The 17,155-nt window shown below is 36.8% G+C and overlaps 1 protein-coding gene across 1 annotated transcript in view; it reads right to left on the bottom strand.

The window, feature by feature from the left end:
• Positions 1 to 3,946: 3,946 nt before the first annotated feature.
• unm_sa1261 (un-named sa1261) overlaps positions 3,947 to 17,155 on the bottom strand; it is a 32,500-nt gene continuing 19,291 nt past the window's right edge. The window contains exons 3-4 of the mRNA XM_030142004.1: positions 7,877 to 8,079; positions 3,947 to 5,844 (exon numbers count right to left, since the gene is read on the bottom strand). Coding sequence (XP_029997864.1) covers positions 5,017 to 5,844; positions 7,877 to 8,079 — 1,031 coding nt within the window. The 3' untranslated portion in view covers positions 3,947 to 5,016. The remainder of the gene's footprint in view (positions 5,845 to 7,876; positions 8,080 to 17,155) is intronic.

The following is a 17,155-nucleotide window of genomic DNA, read 5'->3' as shown; positions in this document are numbered from 1 at the left end:
ACTGCTAATTGCGTGGTGTTTGACGTGGCATGAACATACACGCGGAAAGCTTATAATGCGTACAGATAACACGTCATTTAAAAGTGGTGTTTATATTTACGCAATTCATGATATCACTTTTTTTTCTTTTTTTTTTTTTGAGCAGTTAAATTATGGGTGAAAAGTGTTATGTAATGCAAGCGCTATCGAACATGTACTGAGTAAAATATTACTGAAAATTGATTAGTAATGCAATACACTGCTGCGTTACAGCAAAAAATAATCTGTTACTGATATGCATTACTTTTGTAGCGCGTTACTCCAATACTGTATACCAGAGGTATGAAATTGTAGCAGGTTTTTTTCATTCATTTTAACTGTTGTCCGTCTTTTTTCTGCCTCCTTGGACGTTGTGTTTTGTTTTTAGCTCGGTGACCTTCTGAGTCTGTGGTTTATTTTCCACAGTGCTTTGACAATCCTCATGTAAATGCCAAACTGTTCCCTCTGTCCCTGATTGTAGTAAATATGAACAAACGGAGGAGGCAGAAACGCTGAGATCAGTACAGCTGTAATTACTATGCTGAACATGCAGCGCTGCTCGATAATTTTCTCTCCGGCTCAGCTGTACTCGGCTGGTTTTTATCCCCTCAGTTCCTTCGTATCTCATTTTTTTAGGGACAGATGTCGGAAAAGCTCGTTGTCATGAGAGTTAAAAATCTATCTGATATGCGCTTTTGCAGATCTGTACCGTCTGAGGGTTTTCGGATGCTGTCGTCGTCTGGAGTCCAGTCGAAACGTGGACATTCCATCTGGTTCAGGCCTACCTGGGTGGGTGTGTTATGTAATTTAGCTCGAAGCGAGGTTCTGGAGGCAGTCGCTGCTCATTACAGTCGACTCAGAGACGAGCATCAGTGGTTTTACAGCTTCATGGGCATCGAGTTTATCTGGGGATAATTATGTGTCAAAACAGACGTTTAATAACATTCTGGTCGGAAATTTTTGATGTTTTGTCAATGGTAACAGGAAAGAAAATTGTTCCTAATGTTTTTACTGTTTTGTTTGGTGTTGTACCTACTCCGTTTAAATGTACCTCTGCTAACAAAGACATGATTGCATTTACATCTTTACTGGCCAGGAGGCTTATATTGTTAAAGTGGAAATCCTCATCTCCTCCAACCTTCTTAAAATGGATCAAGGAAGTACTTTATTTTCTCAAACTGGAAAAAATTCGTTTGACTTTGGCTGGTGCCTCCAACACTTTCGAAAAGACATGGACTCCTTTTCTGACCTATGTGAACAGTGCAATCTGTCATGTTTCTCTTGACTGAGTATCTTGATGTACTTTTTTTTTTTTTTTTTCCCTGTAATATTTAAAGTGGAAATTTTGTACTTCTATTTTGTATTTTATTTACTGTTTATTTATTTGTTTATTTTTATTTTTCCTGTGATCTGAGGGGACGTGTGCCAGGGGAGGGGGGGATTTGTTCCGTTTGTTGTTTGTCTGTAATGGACTTATGTATCATATGTCGGTACTATGTTCTTTTTTTTTTTTTTATGTAAAAAAAAAATAACAAAAACCAATAAACAGATGGTTAAAAAAAAAAAAAAAAAAAAACAGACGTTTAATGGACAAAATATAAGATTCTATCACAGTATGTTAGGACCCAAACACATATCAAATCAATATGTGAGTTAATGATGAAGGAACCATGTGGTTATCTGACAGATGAATGAATATAAAAGATGAAAATAAGACAAATGAGGAAATGATGCAACAAGATGAAAACAAAGTGCTGACAAAAGACGCAACAGGTTGAGAACGAGACATAACGAGACAAAACATGTAAAAGTTGAAACAATATGTTGACGTAAGAGAAGCAACAAGACCAAAACAAAGACGTTTAAAGATGACGTAAGTGATGTGAAACCAGGCAACGAAACAGAAATAAGGTCAAATGCCACAGCACGATGGAAACAAGATGGATAAACGCGAGGTGAAACTGTTAAAGCTGTGTATGACTTTTGTCACAAATTTTTCATCAGATCTGTAAAACCCCAGTCATAGCCTAAGTATCACGAATCCGTAAGTCTTTCTGTGATTATTCACCTGAATCTCTTCAAGGGATGTAACGATTACCGGTATAATGATAAATCGTGGTAAAATTCCCGAAAGTTAGTATTACCGTTTAAATTCTAATTATCATGATAACCGTGTTTGATTACCGCACTTTGAACACAAACTTGATATGGAAAATGGTCCAGCAATGGCGATAAGGTGCCATCTTTAATGCACATTTGTATGTTTGGCATGGTATTCACTGTTTTAGACTCATGTTCATTCAGGTTCCACATTTAGACCAGTATGAGCTAAAGTGGATCGGAATCAGTCAAATAAGAACAGAATAAACTAGAAATAATGACAAATACAAACATTTCTCACACCATTACAATAAAAACACACTGAAGTATACAAAAATATGCAAAAATACACTAAAAATATACTAAATGACACAAAAAATATCCTAAAATACACTAAAATACACAAAAAAATGGAAAAATACATTAAAAACATTCAAAAGTATACAATAAATATGCAAAAATACACTAAAGTGTACAAAAAATATGCAAAACTATACTAAAAACATACTAAAGTATACTAAAAATAAGCAAAAATAAAGTGTACAAAAATGCAAAAATACACTAAAAACATACTAAAGTAGACAAAAGATGTGCAAAAATACACATAAATACATATCTTTAATGCACATTTGTATTTTTGATGTTTACATAATATTTGAATGTTTCTGCAACAGAAAGTACATTGTGCCTATTATTATTATTTTTTGTTGTTTTCTTGTGTATAAGTACTTTTTGAACATTTCGACCACATTTCAACAGTACCGCGATAATAATGATAACCGTGATAATTTTCGTATCGTTACATCCCTAATCTCTTCCCTCACAGTGAACAATTTCAAAGTGTACTCCACCATAAACAATCTATGTGTTTACAAACAGAGCCAGTAGGTCACTCGGGCATTTTTGGGAAGTTGTCGCAATGTCCATTGTAGGAAGCGAAGCTACACGCAGCCGCATTATGGCCGCAGCGGCAACAAACACAGAAACTGCTTCATTTCCTCTTGCTACTGCAGCTGTGTGAAGCTCCGCCTCCCACAATGCACATTGCAACAAATTTCCGAAAATGCCCGAGTGACCTACTGGCTCTGTTTGAAAAAAAAAATTGATTGTTTATGGTGGAGTACACTTTGAAATTGTTCATCGTGAGGGAAAAGATTCAGGTGAATAATCACGGAAAGACTTACAGATTCGTGATACTTAGGCTATGACTGGGGTTTTACAGATTTGATGAAAAATTGGTGACAAGTTATACGCAGCTTTAATGATGTAACACTATTATACCGTAGTACTAGTGTGTTGACCCGTTGGGGATCCATGGGTTCTAGATGTGGTAGTTTTTATGCTGTTGTGTATTCGTGCATGCTGTACCGCATTTGTCCAGCAGTCACCGCCAAAGTTTTCTGGCCGTAGCAATGTGATTGTAAGGCTAATGTACTCCAAAATTACTAAAATCTCCCAAAATACTGGTCCTATCAACTTGCCGTTTTCACTACTGTCTTTCTTGACCAAAAATACACAAGTCTGCCAAACTGCAGCAGTCAGCTCTTTCCAGATTTTGTGTGATTCCTGAGACACACACACACACACACAGACTACTTGGCGTTTATAATATAGATTCACAGCTGCTGAACTCTAAAGTAAATGATCAGTATATCATATGAAATTACATCACATACTACAACTGTGGTTTTTTTCTCCTGGTTCTATTGTGTGGATTTGTTTTCTTCATTAGACTTTCATGGACTAAGACAAAGTTTGAGGAGGACGATTCCCATGTGGCAGAATTCACATTTAATTGACATCTTTATGTAATAAAAACACATCATTGTTGACTCTTGAGGTGTTTATTTCAATAAATATTCACCACAGTAATAGAACATCATGCAGTAGTTCTTGAAAAACACAAAAAAGAAACTTTTCTTGAAACATTTTCCACAAAACCAACTTATTTTTTACATCCATCCTTCACATTTTCAGGGTTTTTTTGTTTTGTTTTTTCACTGATGAGCATCACAGAAAACATTGTCCTCTTCTATAATATACTGGAAAATGTAATTTGCCATGTTTTAGATAAAGTATGTTCTTCATTTGATTAATGAAGCACACAGGCTGAAAAATTAACATTATTTATGGTTTATTTTTTTCTGATTATTTTACCTTGAATCATATCAAACTTTAACTTCAGGTGATTTTTCGGCTGCTCCTGTTGGCGATTGCTACTGTACAGAGGCTTTAGGCATCACAGGCCAACATTAAAAGGACAGTTAGGTAAGAAATGGTTACAGATTTACATCTATGACAAAAAAGAAAAAAAGCAGCTGCGAATCTAAGACGTATTAGATTAAAGATGGCTTCAGATCTCGCTGCCACTTCAACCAAACCATGAATATGTGTCTGATATGAATAAATAATTTAACTTGGAAAAAAAAAAAACCTCACAGAAACCTGTCTACCAAACATGAGGATGTTGTACTACAATAAACACCACGGTACCGTCAGTCACATCGATCACATGATCAGAATCGCCTCTGAAGCTGAACTCGCACCTCCATCTTTGTTGGTCTGCAGTTCGTTTGCCCTAAAACTACTGAACATATTGCTTGTGGATTCGTTCTTTCTCCGCCTTCAGCTTCTCTTTTCCAGTGAGTTCATGTCCTGCCTTAAGTGAAATATAAACCGGACGTCGGAGGCTCAGGTCCAGACCATCCCATGCCTCATTTCCTCAGAGTTCGTCTTCATCAGAAATGAGGAAATCCACAGTGAAGCCACATTTTCCTGACGCCACTGTCCCCTCCTCGCTTTCCTAGTTTTCCTCATACTTTGAGAAATCTTCCACTTGAGCGCACACTAACATTACTCGTGTGAGCGTAGACATCCTGTGAAGCGATGGCCTCATCTCTACACGCAGATTTCGATGGATGTGGCCACCAGAATGCGTCCGCGCTCGTTGTTTTCTCTGTTGACCCGTTCGTAGCTGCCGGTGGACGATGGCGAGCTGTTGGTGGACATGGCCGAGTAGTGAGTGTCCATCATGATGCCACCTTTCGCCACCGTGCATCCAGGAGACAGCGTCTGCTGCTTCAGTCTGTCCACCAGGACGTCCTCTTCAGATGAGGACGAGCTCATGTCCAGTGGTGGTGGCGGTGCGCTGCTCGCCAAACCCCCACTGCTGGTGCTGCTGTTTCCGTTCTCCGTGTCCAACATCCAGCTCTGGTTGAAGTAGCTGAAAACCTCTTTGACGGAGCAGCGGCGATCCTGTTCAATCGACAGGAGGCGGCGAAACATTCGGAGAGATTCATCAGTGAAACGGCGCCACTGTGACGGCACCGCACCCGTCCGACGCCGCTGCCAGCGAACAAACTCCTCGTAGAAGGCGTCGTTGGGCATGGCCTTCTCCCAGGGGAAGTTCCCTGTCAACATGCAGAAGAGCAACACCCCAAACGCCCACACGTCTGTGCTGTAATCCACACAGAAGCCCTCATGGCGTGACGTGTCACACAGCTCCGGTGCTGTGTACGGGATGGTTCCGCTAACGCGCTTCACCGGAGAGCCAGCGCGCCGCGTCATGCCGAAGTCCGACAGCTTGACCTTACGACACTCTCTGTCGAAAATGAGGATGTTCTCAGGCTTGATGTCCCTGTGGACCAGCTTCTTACAGTGCAGGTAGTCGAGGGCGATCGCCACCTGGTGGACGCAACGCTTCGCCACTGCCTCAGGGAGACCCACCTGGACGGAGAGACAGAAACCAAGGTCATGTGACAAGCCTGGACTAACTCTGGACACTCTGATATTCATCTGGACAAACATTTCACTGTTTACAAATATACATCAACTTTAAAGACATCGTGCAGAGTTGAACAGTTTACTCCCAAAACTGTAGAAAATCTAAGAAAAATACGACCAGTGTCCCTGTATCTCACCTGCATGTTCTATTAAAACTGTGTATGACGTTTGTCACCAAGTTTTAATCAGATCTGTAAAACCCAAGTGATAGCCGAAGTATCATGAATCCATTAGTTTTTCCGTGATTATGCACCTGAATCACTCCCCTCAAGGTGAAGAACTTTGAAGTGTACTCTACCACAGTCTATTTGTTTACATACCAAACTGAAACCTAAACAAAACCGTCACTCAGGTTTTTTCTGAATTCCACGCAGCCACAGTAGCAAGAGGCAATGAAGCCATTTTTGTGTTTCCTGCCGCTGCAGCCATACCTCAGCTGTGTGGAATTCCATGCATAATCACTTAAAGCCTAACAGATTTGTGATATTTAGGCTATCACTCAGGTTTTACACATTTGATGAAAAATTGGCGACAAACGTCATACACAGCTTTAAGAATCAATAACAAGTTGAATTTGCGAGGTTATTAGGTTCTGCTGCTATGTTATGCTGTGTTTCCACTATGTGGTATGGACTCGGCTCAACTCAACTCTGCGTTTTTGCGTTTCCATTATGTAAAAGGACCAAGAATCTAGTACCCATTACTAGTTTTTTGGTATCTGCTCCGCTTAGGTTCCAAAATGGGGGAAGAGATACGAAAACATGATGTGTAAACACTGCAGACCGCTGATTGGTCAGAGTTGTCTCTGCGTCATTGCGTCTTCAATGTGCAACTCGCCATTTTAAAAAAAACAGATTCGGAAGTTTACAGTAAATATACCGATAGGCTAATCCACATGATGGCAGCCCGCAAAACGACTCTGTGGTCGGTCAAGGAGGTTCAGACATTTCTGTCCTAGGTGGCCGATGAAAAAATTCAGCGTGAGCATGATGGGACAACACTCAACGAGCGGGTTTATTAGCAACTCTCAGAGCAGACGTCGCAGAAGTTATGTGCTGCGTTGCTGTGACATTCAGGTACACTGAAGTCGGTAGTATCCTGTAATGGAAATGGTCTCCAGGAATAGTACCTGGTAACCGAGTCGAGCCAGTTCCACATAGTGGAAACGTGGCATTAGAGTCCTGTGGTCTTGATGGAGGAGATCAGTCTCCCAATAGAAGTGGGTGGTACTTTCACTGGAGGAGAACTCAACTAATTCAGTCATACATAACTTCCTATCAGTGCTCAATAGTAACTATGTTGATATCTGTAACCATTTACGTGTTATAAGCCAATAAAATATGCACCATTATTAGTAAAAGCAAATTTGTAACATTTAAAAAAATTGTTAAAAAAAAAAAAAAAAAAATCAAGTGAGTTTATATCAATGTTTATAACTCAAACCATCATGACCAGGACATCTTACAGCTGTAGACATGATGTATCGTATTATTTTTATCAAAAGTTTTATTTATTTATATATATATATATATATATATATATATGTGTGTGTGTGTGCATGTAAACTGTATAGTTAAAGTTTAATGAGAGATTTTTCTTAAGTGAGAATGAGTGTTGTGGTAGAAAATTATTGTTTACAGTCACAGCACAGAAAATATTTTTTAAAAAATGTAGAGGTAGAACATTTAAAATCATAGTCATGGATTTAAAAAAAAAAAAAATCAATGTTGAGAGAAATGAAATAAAATCCGTCTCTGAGCCATTTTAGAAGCAAAGATAACAGTCTAAACCAAACTAACCAGTGCAATGATATTTATGCCAATATAAAACATCGTGTATTTCACAATAAAAGCCTGGTGATAGATGTGTTTGGTGAAACTGGATGGGTGCAGCATCTGTAGCTAAAAATACTCAGCAGCATTTGGGGATTAAATGGAAATAATGTGGATTTGGTGACTGTAGATGTGGATCTGACCTGGGGGGGGATGATGTCGAACAGGTCTCCGGCCACGGCGAACTCCTGGGCGAAGATGTAGTAGTCGTCGGTCTCGAAGGCGATGCCGTACATGTTGATGATGAAGGGACACGGCGACAGGTACAAGGAGATGCTGTACTCGCGGAGGAAACTCTTCAGCTTGGTCGTCTTCTTCCTCAGAAACTTCAGGGCCATCTTCGTCCCTGAAACGAGGACGAGGACCAGTTACGCAACTAATTCCTCAAATCTCATTCCTCGCTCCGTGTTCCCATTAAAGCGTTGGGGGATTTATTTCCCTTCTGCTTAACTGCTTCTATGAAACTTAATTAAAATCATCTCAAATTTGATGAATAATTAAAATCTCCAGCGTCTCCGAATTAGAGCGTTTTTTTTTTTTTCCTCTGCAGATCTTTCTAACAGTGTGTATTTTAATTTTCATGCACTGCTTCAAAATGACCAGAATGAAACATCCAATGAAACACAACAAGGTTCTGCTGTTTTAATTAATTTTACTCCAAATATTTTTAATTTATTGAATGTTCTCCCTCAATTTTATGAAATACACTGACCAAAGATCTTTTATATTGTGGGTTGGATTAGATTCAAATAAATAAAATGATCAAAATAAGAAATAAATCAACTCAGACTAAAAAGCTCTGTTTTTATCTGGTTTTAATTTATTGCAAGTTTTAAATTTTTCCTTTTGTGTTTTCAGTTTTGACAGAGCTTTTGGTTTTTTTTCATAATTTTGTAACTTTTATCTCTGTTTTTTTGCACCAGTTTTGCATCCGTTTTGGTTTATTTTCAACACGTTACACCTTCTACCTCATTTTTGATGTTTTTTTTTTTTTTATACTACTTTTGCGTTATTTTCATTTTTTGTGTCTCTTGCATTTACATAGTTGTTACTTTTTAAGACTTTTTGGCTTATCCTTTAACTCTTATGTCATATTTGTCTTTTTGCATAATTTTGGTGTTTTTGCATTATTTCTTTGTTTTATCCTTCACCACATTGTCATCTTTTTTTGTATTTTTTGTGCCTTTTTACATCTTTTAGCTTTGTTTTTTCATTGTTTTCGACTGCACTATTATTGTCTATTATAGTTTCATATCTTTTGGCAACTTTTACTTTTTTTTTCATCTTTTTCCATTGTTTTCATGTTTTTGTCTCTTTCACAGTTTTTATCTTATTGCAAATTTTATGCAGTTTTCTTGTTTTTGTACTTTTAAGCATCTTATTTTGTTTTTTAGTTCTAGCATACTTTTAAGTCTTACAATCTTTTTCTGTTATTTTCTTCACATTTTCATTGTCTATTTTCTTGTTTTGCTGCTTGTTTTTAATCTTACCTTGCACACGTATTTTTCTTTTTTATCTTGTATATATTTCTTCTCTCTGTGATAGAGTTGGCCTTCTGTATATTTCAGTATTTTTCAATGCATATTTTAAGTCAAATTTTCTGTAATAGTTTTTTAAATATAGTCTTTTGTTTGCACTTTAAGCATTTGCTGCTAAAAAGAACAGAGCCACTAAATGATTTTCATTGTTCCTGTAACAATGACAAAGATTATTCAAAATTGTATGCCAGTTTGGTCTTTGTGTGCAAGTTTTACACAATTATCTTTTTCCTACAATTCTATTTTCATTGTTTTGTAGGTACAATCAGACAATTTAATCCCATTAGTAACTGTCTGGTCTCTTTTTTTTTTTTTTTTGTCTGTCTGGTCTCTTAAACTTTCCCTCAGAACCAAAATTCAACTTTAAAACTTGAAAGAAATAACAATCTGATATTTATCCTGGTAATCATCGATACCGGCTGATGTAAACATTTTTGTCATGGTAACGTTTTGACTGTAGATTCCTGTTAAAGAGTTGATTAAAGTCTGAAAGCGTCCGCACAGATCTGACGAGTCGAGACGAGGTGAAGTTCTGTTTTCATTTCTGTGGATGAACTGATGCAGACACATCGACTGGTGCAGTGCAGAAACACAAGAAAGCAATTTGTGATGTCACGCTTCAGGGACTCGGGGGGTGGGGGGGGTACCAGGTCTCATCTGAAAGACGAGTCCAATCCCCTGACAGTAGGGTGGAGATCAGCCAGAACCAATAGGCTGCTTCATCACCTCAGATGAGGACGGACACTTCTCCGATAACAGCGAGTCAGGTTTACAGATTTACACTGACTTAGTAAAAGGTCAACAGGGGGCGCTGTTTGGTCCTAACAGGAGACTTCATTATAAAATACTTTAACACTTAAAAAAAAAAAAACGTAAGACACTCTAAACCAAGCAAAGATCTTTTCTCTTGTTGCTCATTTTTCAATGTTGTTACCAGCGACTCACTCCATGTGCAAGGGCGTGATCTGCTTCGGCAAACTGATTAAGAACAATTCTGATTGGTGGATCGCTGTGGATCACGCACGTACATTGCCATGACGATGCTCAAATGATATATTGTGCAGCTCTGTTACGGAGTACTAATACACTGGAAGAAAACAGTTAAACATGACAGATATAGGAAAGTTTACTCAGACTGAACGGTTACAGCCAAGTATATAAAAAGGGGCTTACATTCTAAAAGTACAATAACATTTCCCAGAATAAGAATAAGATATAAAAGAAAGAAGGTTGTAGTTCTGAGGGGCCCAGGGGTTAGCGAGAGGGAAGGGGAGTTTATTTTGTGTTTTTTGTTTTGTTTTTTTGTTTTTTTACTATTGCTGTCTTCTTATTTCTCATCCTCTCATTTTTATGTCAGTGATTATATTTTGTATTTGTTATTAATATGCATGATCTTTTTGCCAGTTTGGAAAACAAAATAAAAATTTGATGGCAGAAAACATACTTGAACATTAACTCCTTTTTGATACAGAACGTCCCCTTTCACAGAGGTAGATTTCATTGAAGCATTTAGTAGCTACGATTCTGATGCATGGGTTAGTCCTCCATCAGTGTGATGGTTGTCATAGCAACACATTGTAAACATACTCTGCTATTTTAAGAAAGCAACTATGAGCAAAACATTAAATGATGGAGAAAAATTAAGACCTGGAACTATTTTTGTAGGGTCTTCCAATAAATTTTCTGTACGTTTAACCATTTTCTAAGTGATGTATCAGCATTTATTATTTTATCCTCTGTATTTTTCAGTAAAAGTCAGGTATTTTCCTACATTTCATTTACTGATAATGTAGATGTTCATAAAAGCTCATTACAAATTGAAAGGTTATTATAATCAGAAGAGTAGAAACTGAAGAAAAATGATCAAAAAAATATATCAACTAAATATGAAAATGTGTGTCTCCATCCACTGTCATTGATCAAACTACATAGGTTTTACTGGAACCAACTGAACAGGAAGAGCACAAATAAATGTTAAATTGTAAATTTTCAATATACAGTATTGGGTTTCCTCTTGTTTTTCTATAAACAAAGTTTGTGTTTTAGGTTTTTGGAAGATTCATTTTCATGCTAACAGAGGTCCTTCTACAAGAATATTTCATATCAAAAAAATATATCATTCAGCATCACTTTGGTCCAGTTTATTAACATTTATATGGACCAAAAGAAATGGAAAATGCATCAAAACAACATCAAAAACATTATTTCAACATGAATTAGACTCAGGTGCTACACAAAAACCTTGAATTTTCATACGATACCTCATAAAAAATCTGATCTATCTTTTCAGGATCCTGTATTTAACCACCAAACAAGCATCTCCATACACTGTCATTGATCCAACTGGTGAATCAATGTTGTAGACGATGACGGTGTTTCCATGGTAACTACAGAGCCTCTGAACGTCCAAATGGATCATATCTGAAGACCATGAAAAGATGACAAACTGCATTTTACGCCAATTATTTATATTTATTGACAGAATTAGTGGCTCAACAGGTATTAAACAGTTCAGATCAGTAGAAACTTGACCACTAGAAGCAGTTTAAGTTACAGTTTTTCAACTAAAGTCTTTCTTTTTTCATGTATCCAGGAGACCATTAATATTGAGATTTTGTCTTCTTCTGGTCAAAATAGCAGCAACTAACTATGTTCACACTCCAGGTAAAAATGGCCCAAATCTGAGTTTTTACTCATGTCAGATTTTATGGCAATTTAAACTGCACAAATCAGACCCAGGTCACTTACGGTGACATTCAGTACCATTAAACGCTTTTTAAATTACCACTTTGGCAGACATTTTCAGAAAAAATCATTTTCAGTGACCTAAACTGGAGTTTTCATGTGTATGGAAGGTAAAAACACATGAGAAAATGTCTTTCCAGATATCAACTACATGTGTACATGGCATCAGCGGCCGTTACCGATGAACTGTCACTATTACAGTCCATGAACAGAGACAATAACATTAAAGGGGTCATATTTATCTAAACCCACTTTTATTAGTCTGTGGTTCATTTATTTGTGTATTTGAACCCTAATAGTTCATAAAGTTTGAATTTGAACCTGCAAAGTTATCTTTATATTAATTTTGGCCAAAATCAAGTGGATTTCTACAACCTGTTTTAATTCCTTCTTAATTTGTTACATTTTATAACTAGTTACATCATGACATTTGCACATATAAGGTCAAGACTGCCTAAGAACATTTCTCTGTGTACGCCATAATTGTTTATCAGCAGCAGTAGTTGTAGTAAAAACTGAAAATATGTCCAAACCTCGAGCCGGTTACCTAAAATGTTCAGTTGTTGGTTGTATTAATGAACACAAGTGGCTGAACGGGACAGAAAGCACAGTCAACAACCTGGAGGGGGCGGGGCCTGAAGTGGCTTATTTGGATTTAAAGGGCCAGCGCTACAAATTACCTTTTTCGTGTCATTACTCAGAAATATTGTTGAAGATGGACCTGTGGAGTTGAATTAATGAAGAATTCAGACCCAAGCAAAGCATTTACAGTTTACGTAGACCACAGGGAAATGTTTGAAAATGCATAATTCCATTTAAACATGTCACTCCTTTAAGTCCAGAAACAGTGACCTCTTCCTCCTCTTTTACAGCGTTTAACACCAGTACCAGCATCCATGAACAGAGGACAGAACTACTCTCAACACACTGTAAACACATCTGATATTGGTCATATCCAACCAGCAGCAGCTTGTGCGTCTGTACTAGTTTGTGTGTTTCCATGTAAAATCAGCTGCTTTGTTTCCATCAGCCTTGGGCGAAAACACTCAGATAAACACCATCTGCTCAGCTGACTACTGGGAAGCTGAAAAATATAAGCGTTTTGGGCCAGAAAGAAAAGTCGAAGCTACATCTGGGACAAACGTCTGCCCCACTGACCCATAATGCCTCTGTGCATGTTTCAGCGCCGCCGTCTCCGGGTCAAACTTTCACTGGTCAGACATTCGGTGAAGCCTCTATAAGCTGCTAACTCTGACCCATTTTTTGGAACGAACACAGAATTTATCCACTGTTCATATTCAGCAAATCGGACAGAACAGTCTGGTGTTTACAAAAGAGCGATTATCAACTAGAAACAAAAACTGAAAATTACAGTTTACAGACAGACATAATAAATTCTACTCCTAAAAACAGGACAAATACCCCTGTATCTAACCAGCACGTTCTATCAAGAATCAATAACAAGTTGAACTATAGCGATATCTCTACTCATTTCCATCTAAATATGGCCCATTATAAGAAAAGGCAAATTTTACATGTTTAAAAAATTCGCCAAAAATTCCAAAATCAAAATTTCTCAAAACTGTGAACAAACTTTGTAGACACTGTAGGAAGCTACATGTAAAATTTGAAATGAATCCGACCAGTACTTCGAGAGAAGAAGATTGATGAAATCGAAACATTGGTGACCTTGAGTTTGACCCTTCAAGGTCACTCAAGGTCAAAGGTCATGGACCCAAATGAAAGTCCATATATGACTTCCTATCAGTGCTCAATAGTAACTACAGTGATATCGCAAACCAGTTCCATGTTATAAACCACAGGTGTCAAACATGCGCCCAGGGGGCCAAATCCGGCCCGCCAAAGGATCCAATCTGGCCCATAGGATGGATTTGTGAAATACAAAACTTACACTGAAGATATTAACAATCGAGGATGTGAAAATCATTTTAATTCAGATTCCACATACAGACCAATTAGATATCAAGTGGGTCAGAACCAGTAAAATACAATCGTATTAAACCTATAAATAATGAAAACAGCAAATTTTCTCTTTGTTTTAGTATAAAAAAGTAAAATTACATGAAAGTTTATATTTAAAAAACTGTTATTTTACAAAAAATGTGAATCACCTGAAATGTGTACCAATATTCTGCCTGTTACTAAATGTTTTGTGTATTTGTAATTGTAATGTAATATTGTAATGCACATGTGTAAATGAAAAACTGATAATCTGAGGCAGAATATTGTTAAAATTGCAGTTGTTTGTCTTAAGACGTTTCCAGTTGTTCATGTTATTCACGTTTTGTAGATGTAAGCATTATCATAATGTAATTTTACTTTTTTCACTGTTATTATTTTACTGGTCCAGCCCACTTGAGATCATATTGGGCTGAATGTGGCCCCTGAACTAAAATCAGTTTGACACCCCTGTTATAAACCATCAAAATACGGAGCATTATAAGTAAAGGCACATTTTTAATATTTAAAAATTAAAAAATCTAAATGTCTCAAAACTGAACAAACTTTGTAGATATTGACCCAAGGAAGCTACATACGAGATAAGAGCTTTCCTTTTCAACGTGGTCTTCAGTTCTTCATAAAGGTCAGACCTGGTCTCCATCACAGACCTCAGACCAGTTTTATGCTTCGTTACAGAGAACCTGAAGCAGCTCCAGAGACAGTTAATGGAATCGTAGACCGGATCTGAACCCAGGCGTCCTACATCTGTCCGAGGTTCAGGATTTATTTATAAAAACTCGTCTCTTCAGGGAAACAGATCTGAATGCATCATCATATTTTATTCAGAGAAATGACAGCTTTTTGGAGGAGCACTCACTGTCCTGGTCTCATCTGAACCACAACACAGGACCACAATGAAAACGACCTGTAACTGCAGCCCGCCCAGGTCACATGACACCCTGATGGGAGTCTGGACATCTACATCCACAACAGGGACGGGTTTGATCCTCAGGCGTCTCCGGCTTAAAGCAGATGCGTCATACTCATTTTAGTTCAGGTTCAACATTCAGTCTAATACGATCTCAGGTGGGTCGGATCAGAAAAATAATAATACAATAACCTATAAATTATAACAACTCCAAATTTTTCTCTGTTTTAGTGTGAAAAAGTCAAATTACATGAAAATATTTACATTTACAAAAATATGCTTTAAAAAATACGAATAACATGAACAACATGAAATTTCTTAAGAAAAATTTTAACAATATTTAACATTTAAGAATTGTTTAAGAAATCCTGAAGCGATGTATGAAGATTTAATTATCAAAAACATATGAAAATACCCCCTGAAATAAGAGTCTGGTTTTGACCAGCTCTGTATATGTCAAGTGTAATGAGACAACTTTTGTTATGATTTGGTGCTATATCAATAAAACATGATTTGATTTGAAATAAAAACATATTTTCAATTTAGTTTGTTATCATTTATCTTATCTTAACCAGGACTGTCAAAGCCACATTCAGCCCAATGTGATTGTGAGTGGGTTGAACCACTAAAATAATAACATAATAACCTAGAAATAATTACTCCAAATTTGTATCTTTGTTTTTGTGTGAAAAAGTAAAAGTGCAATTTTACCAAGAGTCAGTTTATCATTTACACATGAGGATTACAGTTTACAAAGTGGATCTACAAATACACAAAACATTTAGGAGCAGGCAGAATATTGCTAAAATTACACTTAGTTCACTTAAGACATTTCAGGTTGTTCATGTTTGTTCAGATTATTCACACTTTTTATGAAATAATAGTTTGTAAATGTAAACATTTTCATTAAGTAATTAAACTTTTTTCAAGATTCAAAGAAAGAGAAAGAAAGAGGTAAATGTAGAGTAAAAATAAATAGGTGGCATAAAGAATAAACTATAATAGAATATAAACTATATATAAATCTATTTACAACAGCAGCAGTGGTGCAGTCAGGAACAGTTATAAATATTTATCATATTTTTACATTAAACCAAGAAGGAACTTTGATGTTGTTGTTACTTATGGGTTATGATAATATTTTACTGGTCTGACCCAGCTGAACTGGACCCTGAACTAAAATGATTTTAACTTCCTCGATTGTTAATATCTTCAGTGTAATTTCTGCATTTCACAGATTCATCCCATGGGCCAGATTGGACCCTCTGATGGGCTGGTTTTGGCCCGCGGGCCGTATGTTTGACACCCCTGGATTAAAGACCGTTGATACAAACTAAACCCTGAACAGGAGCAGGGTTAACAGACGGTGGTTGGTTTTATAAATGGAGGTGTGAGACATGTATGTGTCAGATGATAATGTGTGGTGACACATCATAAGGCTTTCATTCAGAATTGGACTAAACTCCACCTGTGAGTTAAAAAAATGAATGAATCAAAATAAAGAACCATGGTCTGAAACCCATGCACTCCAACACACAGTCAATGAAATAACAGCCTAGAGCATAAGTGTCAAACATGCGGCCCGGGGGCCAAACCTGGCCCGCCAAAGGGTCCAATCCAGCCCCTGGGATGAATTTGTGAAATGAAAAAATTACACTGAAGATATTAACAATCAATGATGTTAAAATAATTTTGGGTCAATTCAATCTAAAGTGGATCAGACCAATAAAATACTATCGTAATTACCTATAAATTATGAAAACTGTAAATTTTTCTCTTTGTTTTAGAGAAAAAAAAGTTACATCACACAAGAATATTTACATTTACAGACTGACCTTTTACTAATAATGTGAATATCTGAAATGTCTTAAGAGAATGACATGATATGGAATTTTAATAATATTCTCCCTGTTATTAACTGTTTTGTGTATTTGTAGATCCACTGTGATCTCTAACTTGTGATTCACATGTATAAATGATAAACTAAGGCGTAATATTGTTAACATTGCACTTAATTTTACGTAAGAATTTTCAGGTGGCTCATATTTGTTCATGTTATGTTCGAGTACAATTCATAGATATAAACATTTCCATTACGGAATTTAAATTTTTTCACTCAAAAGTTATTATTATCCTATTATTTATATTATTTTACTGGTCCGGCCCACTTTATATCATATCAGGCTGTATGTGGCCCCTGAACTAAAATGAGTTTGACACCCCTGGCCTTGAGTTTCTGTGTAAAAACC

This window comes from Sphaeramia orbicularis, chromosome 8 (assembly GCF_902148855.1).
Source record: "Sphaeramia orbicularis chromosome 8, fSphaOr1.1, whole genome shotgun sequence".
Classification (NCBI taxonomy): Eukaryota; Metazoa; Chordata; class Actinopteri; order Kurtiformes; family Apogonidae; genus Sphaeramia; species Sphaeramia orbicularis.
The sequence above is the reverse complement of the archived record's forward strand: the minus strand, read 5'-3'. Positions and strand labels throughout refer to the sequence as shown.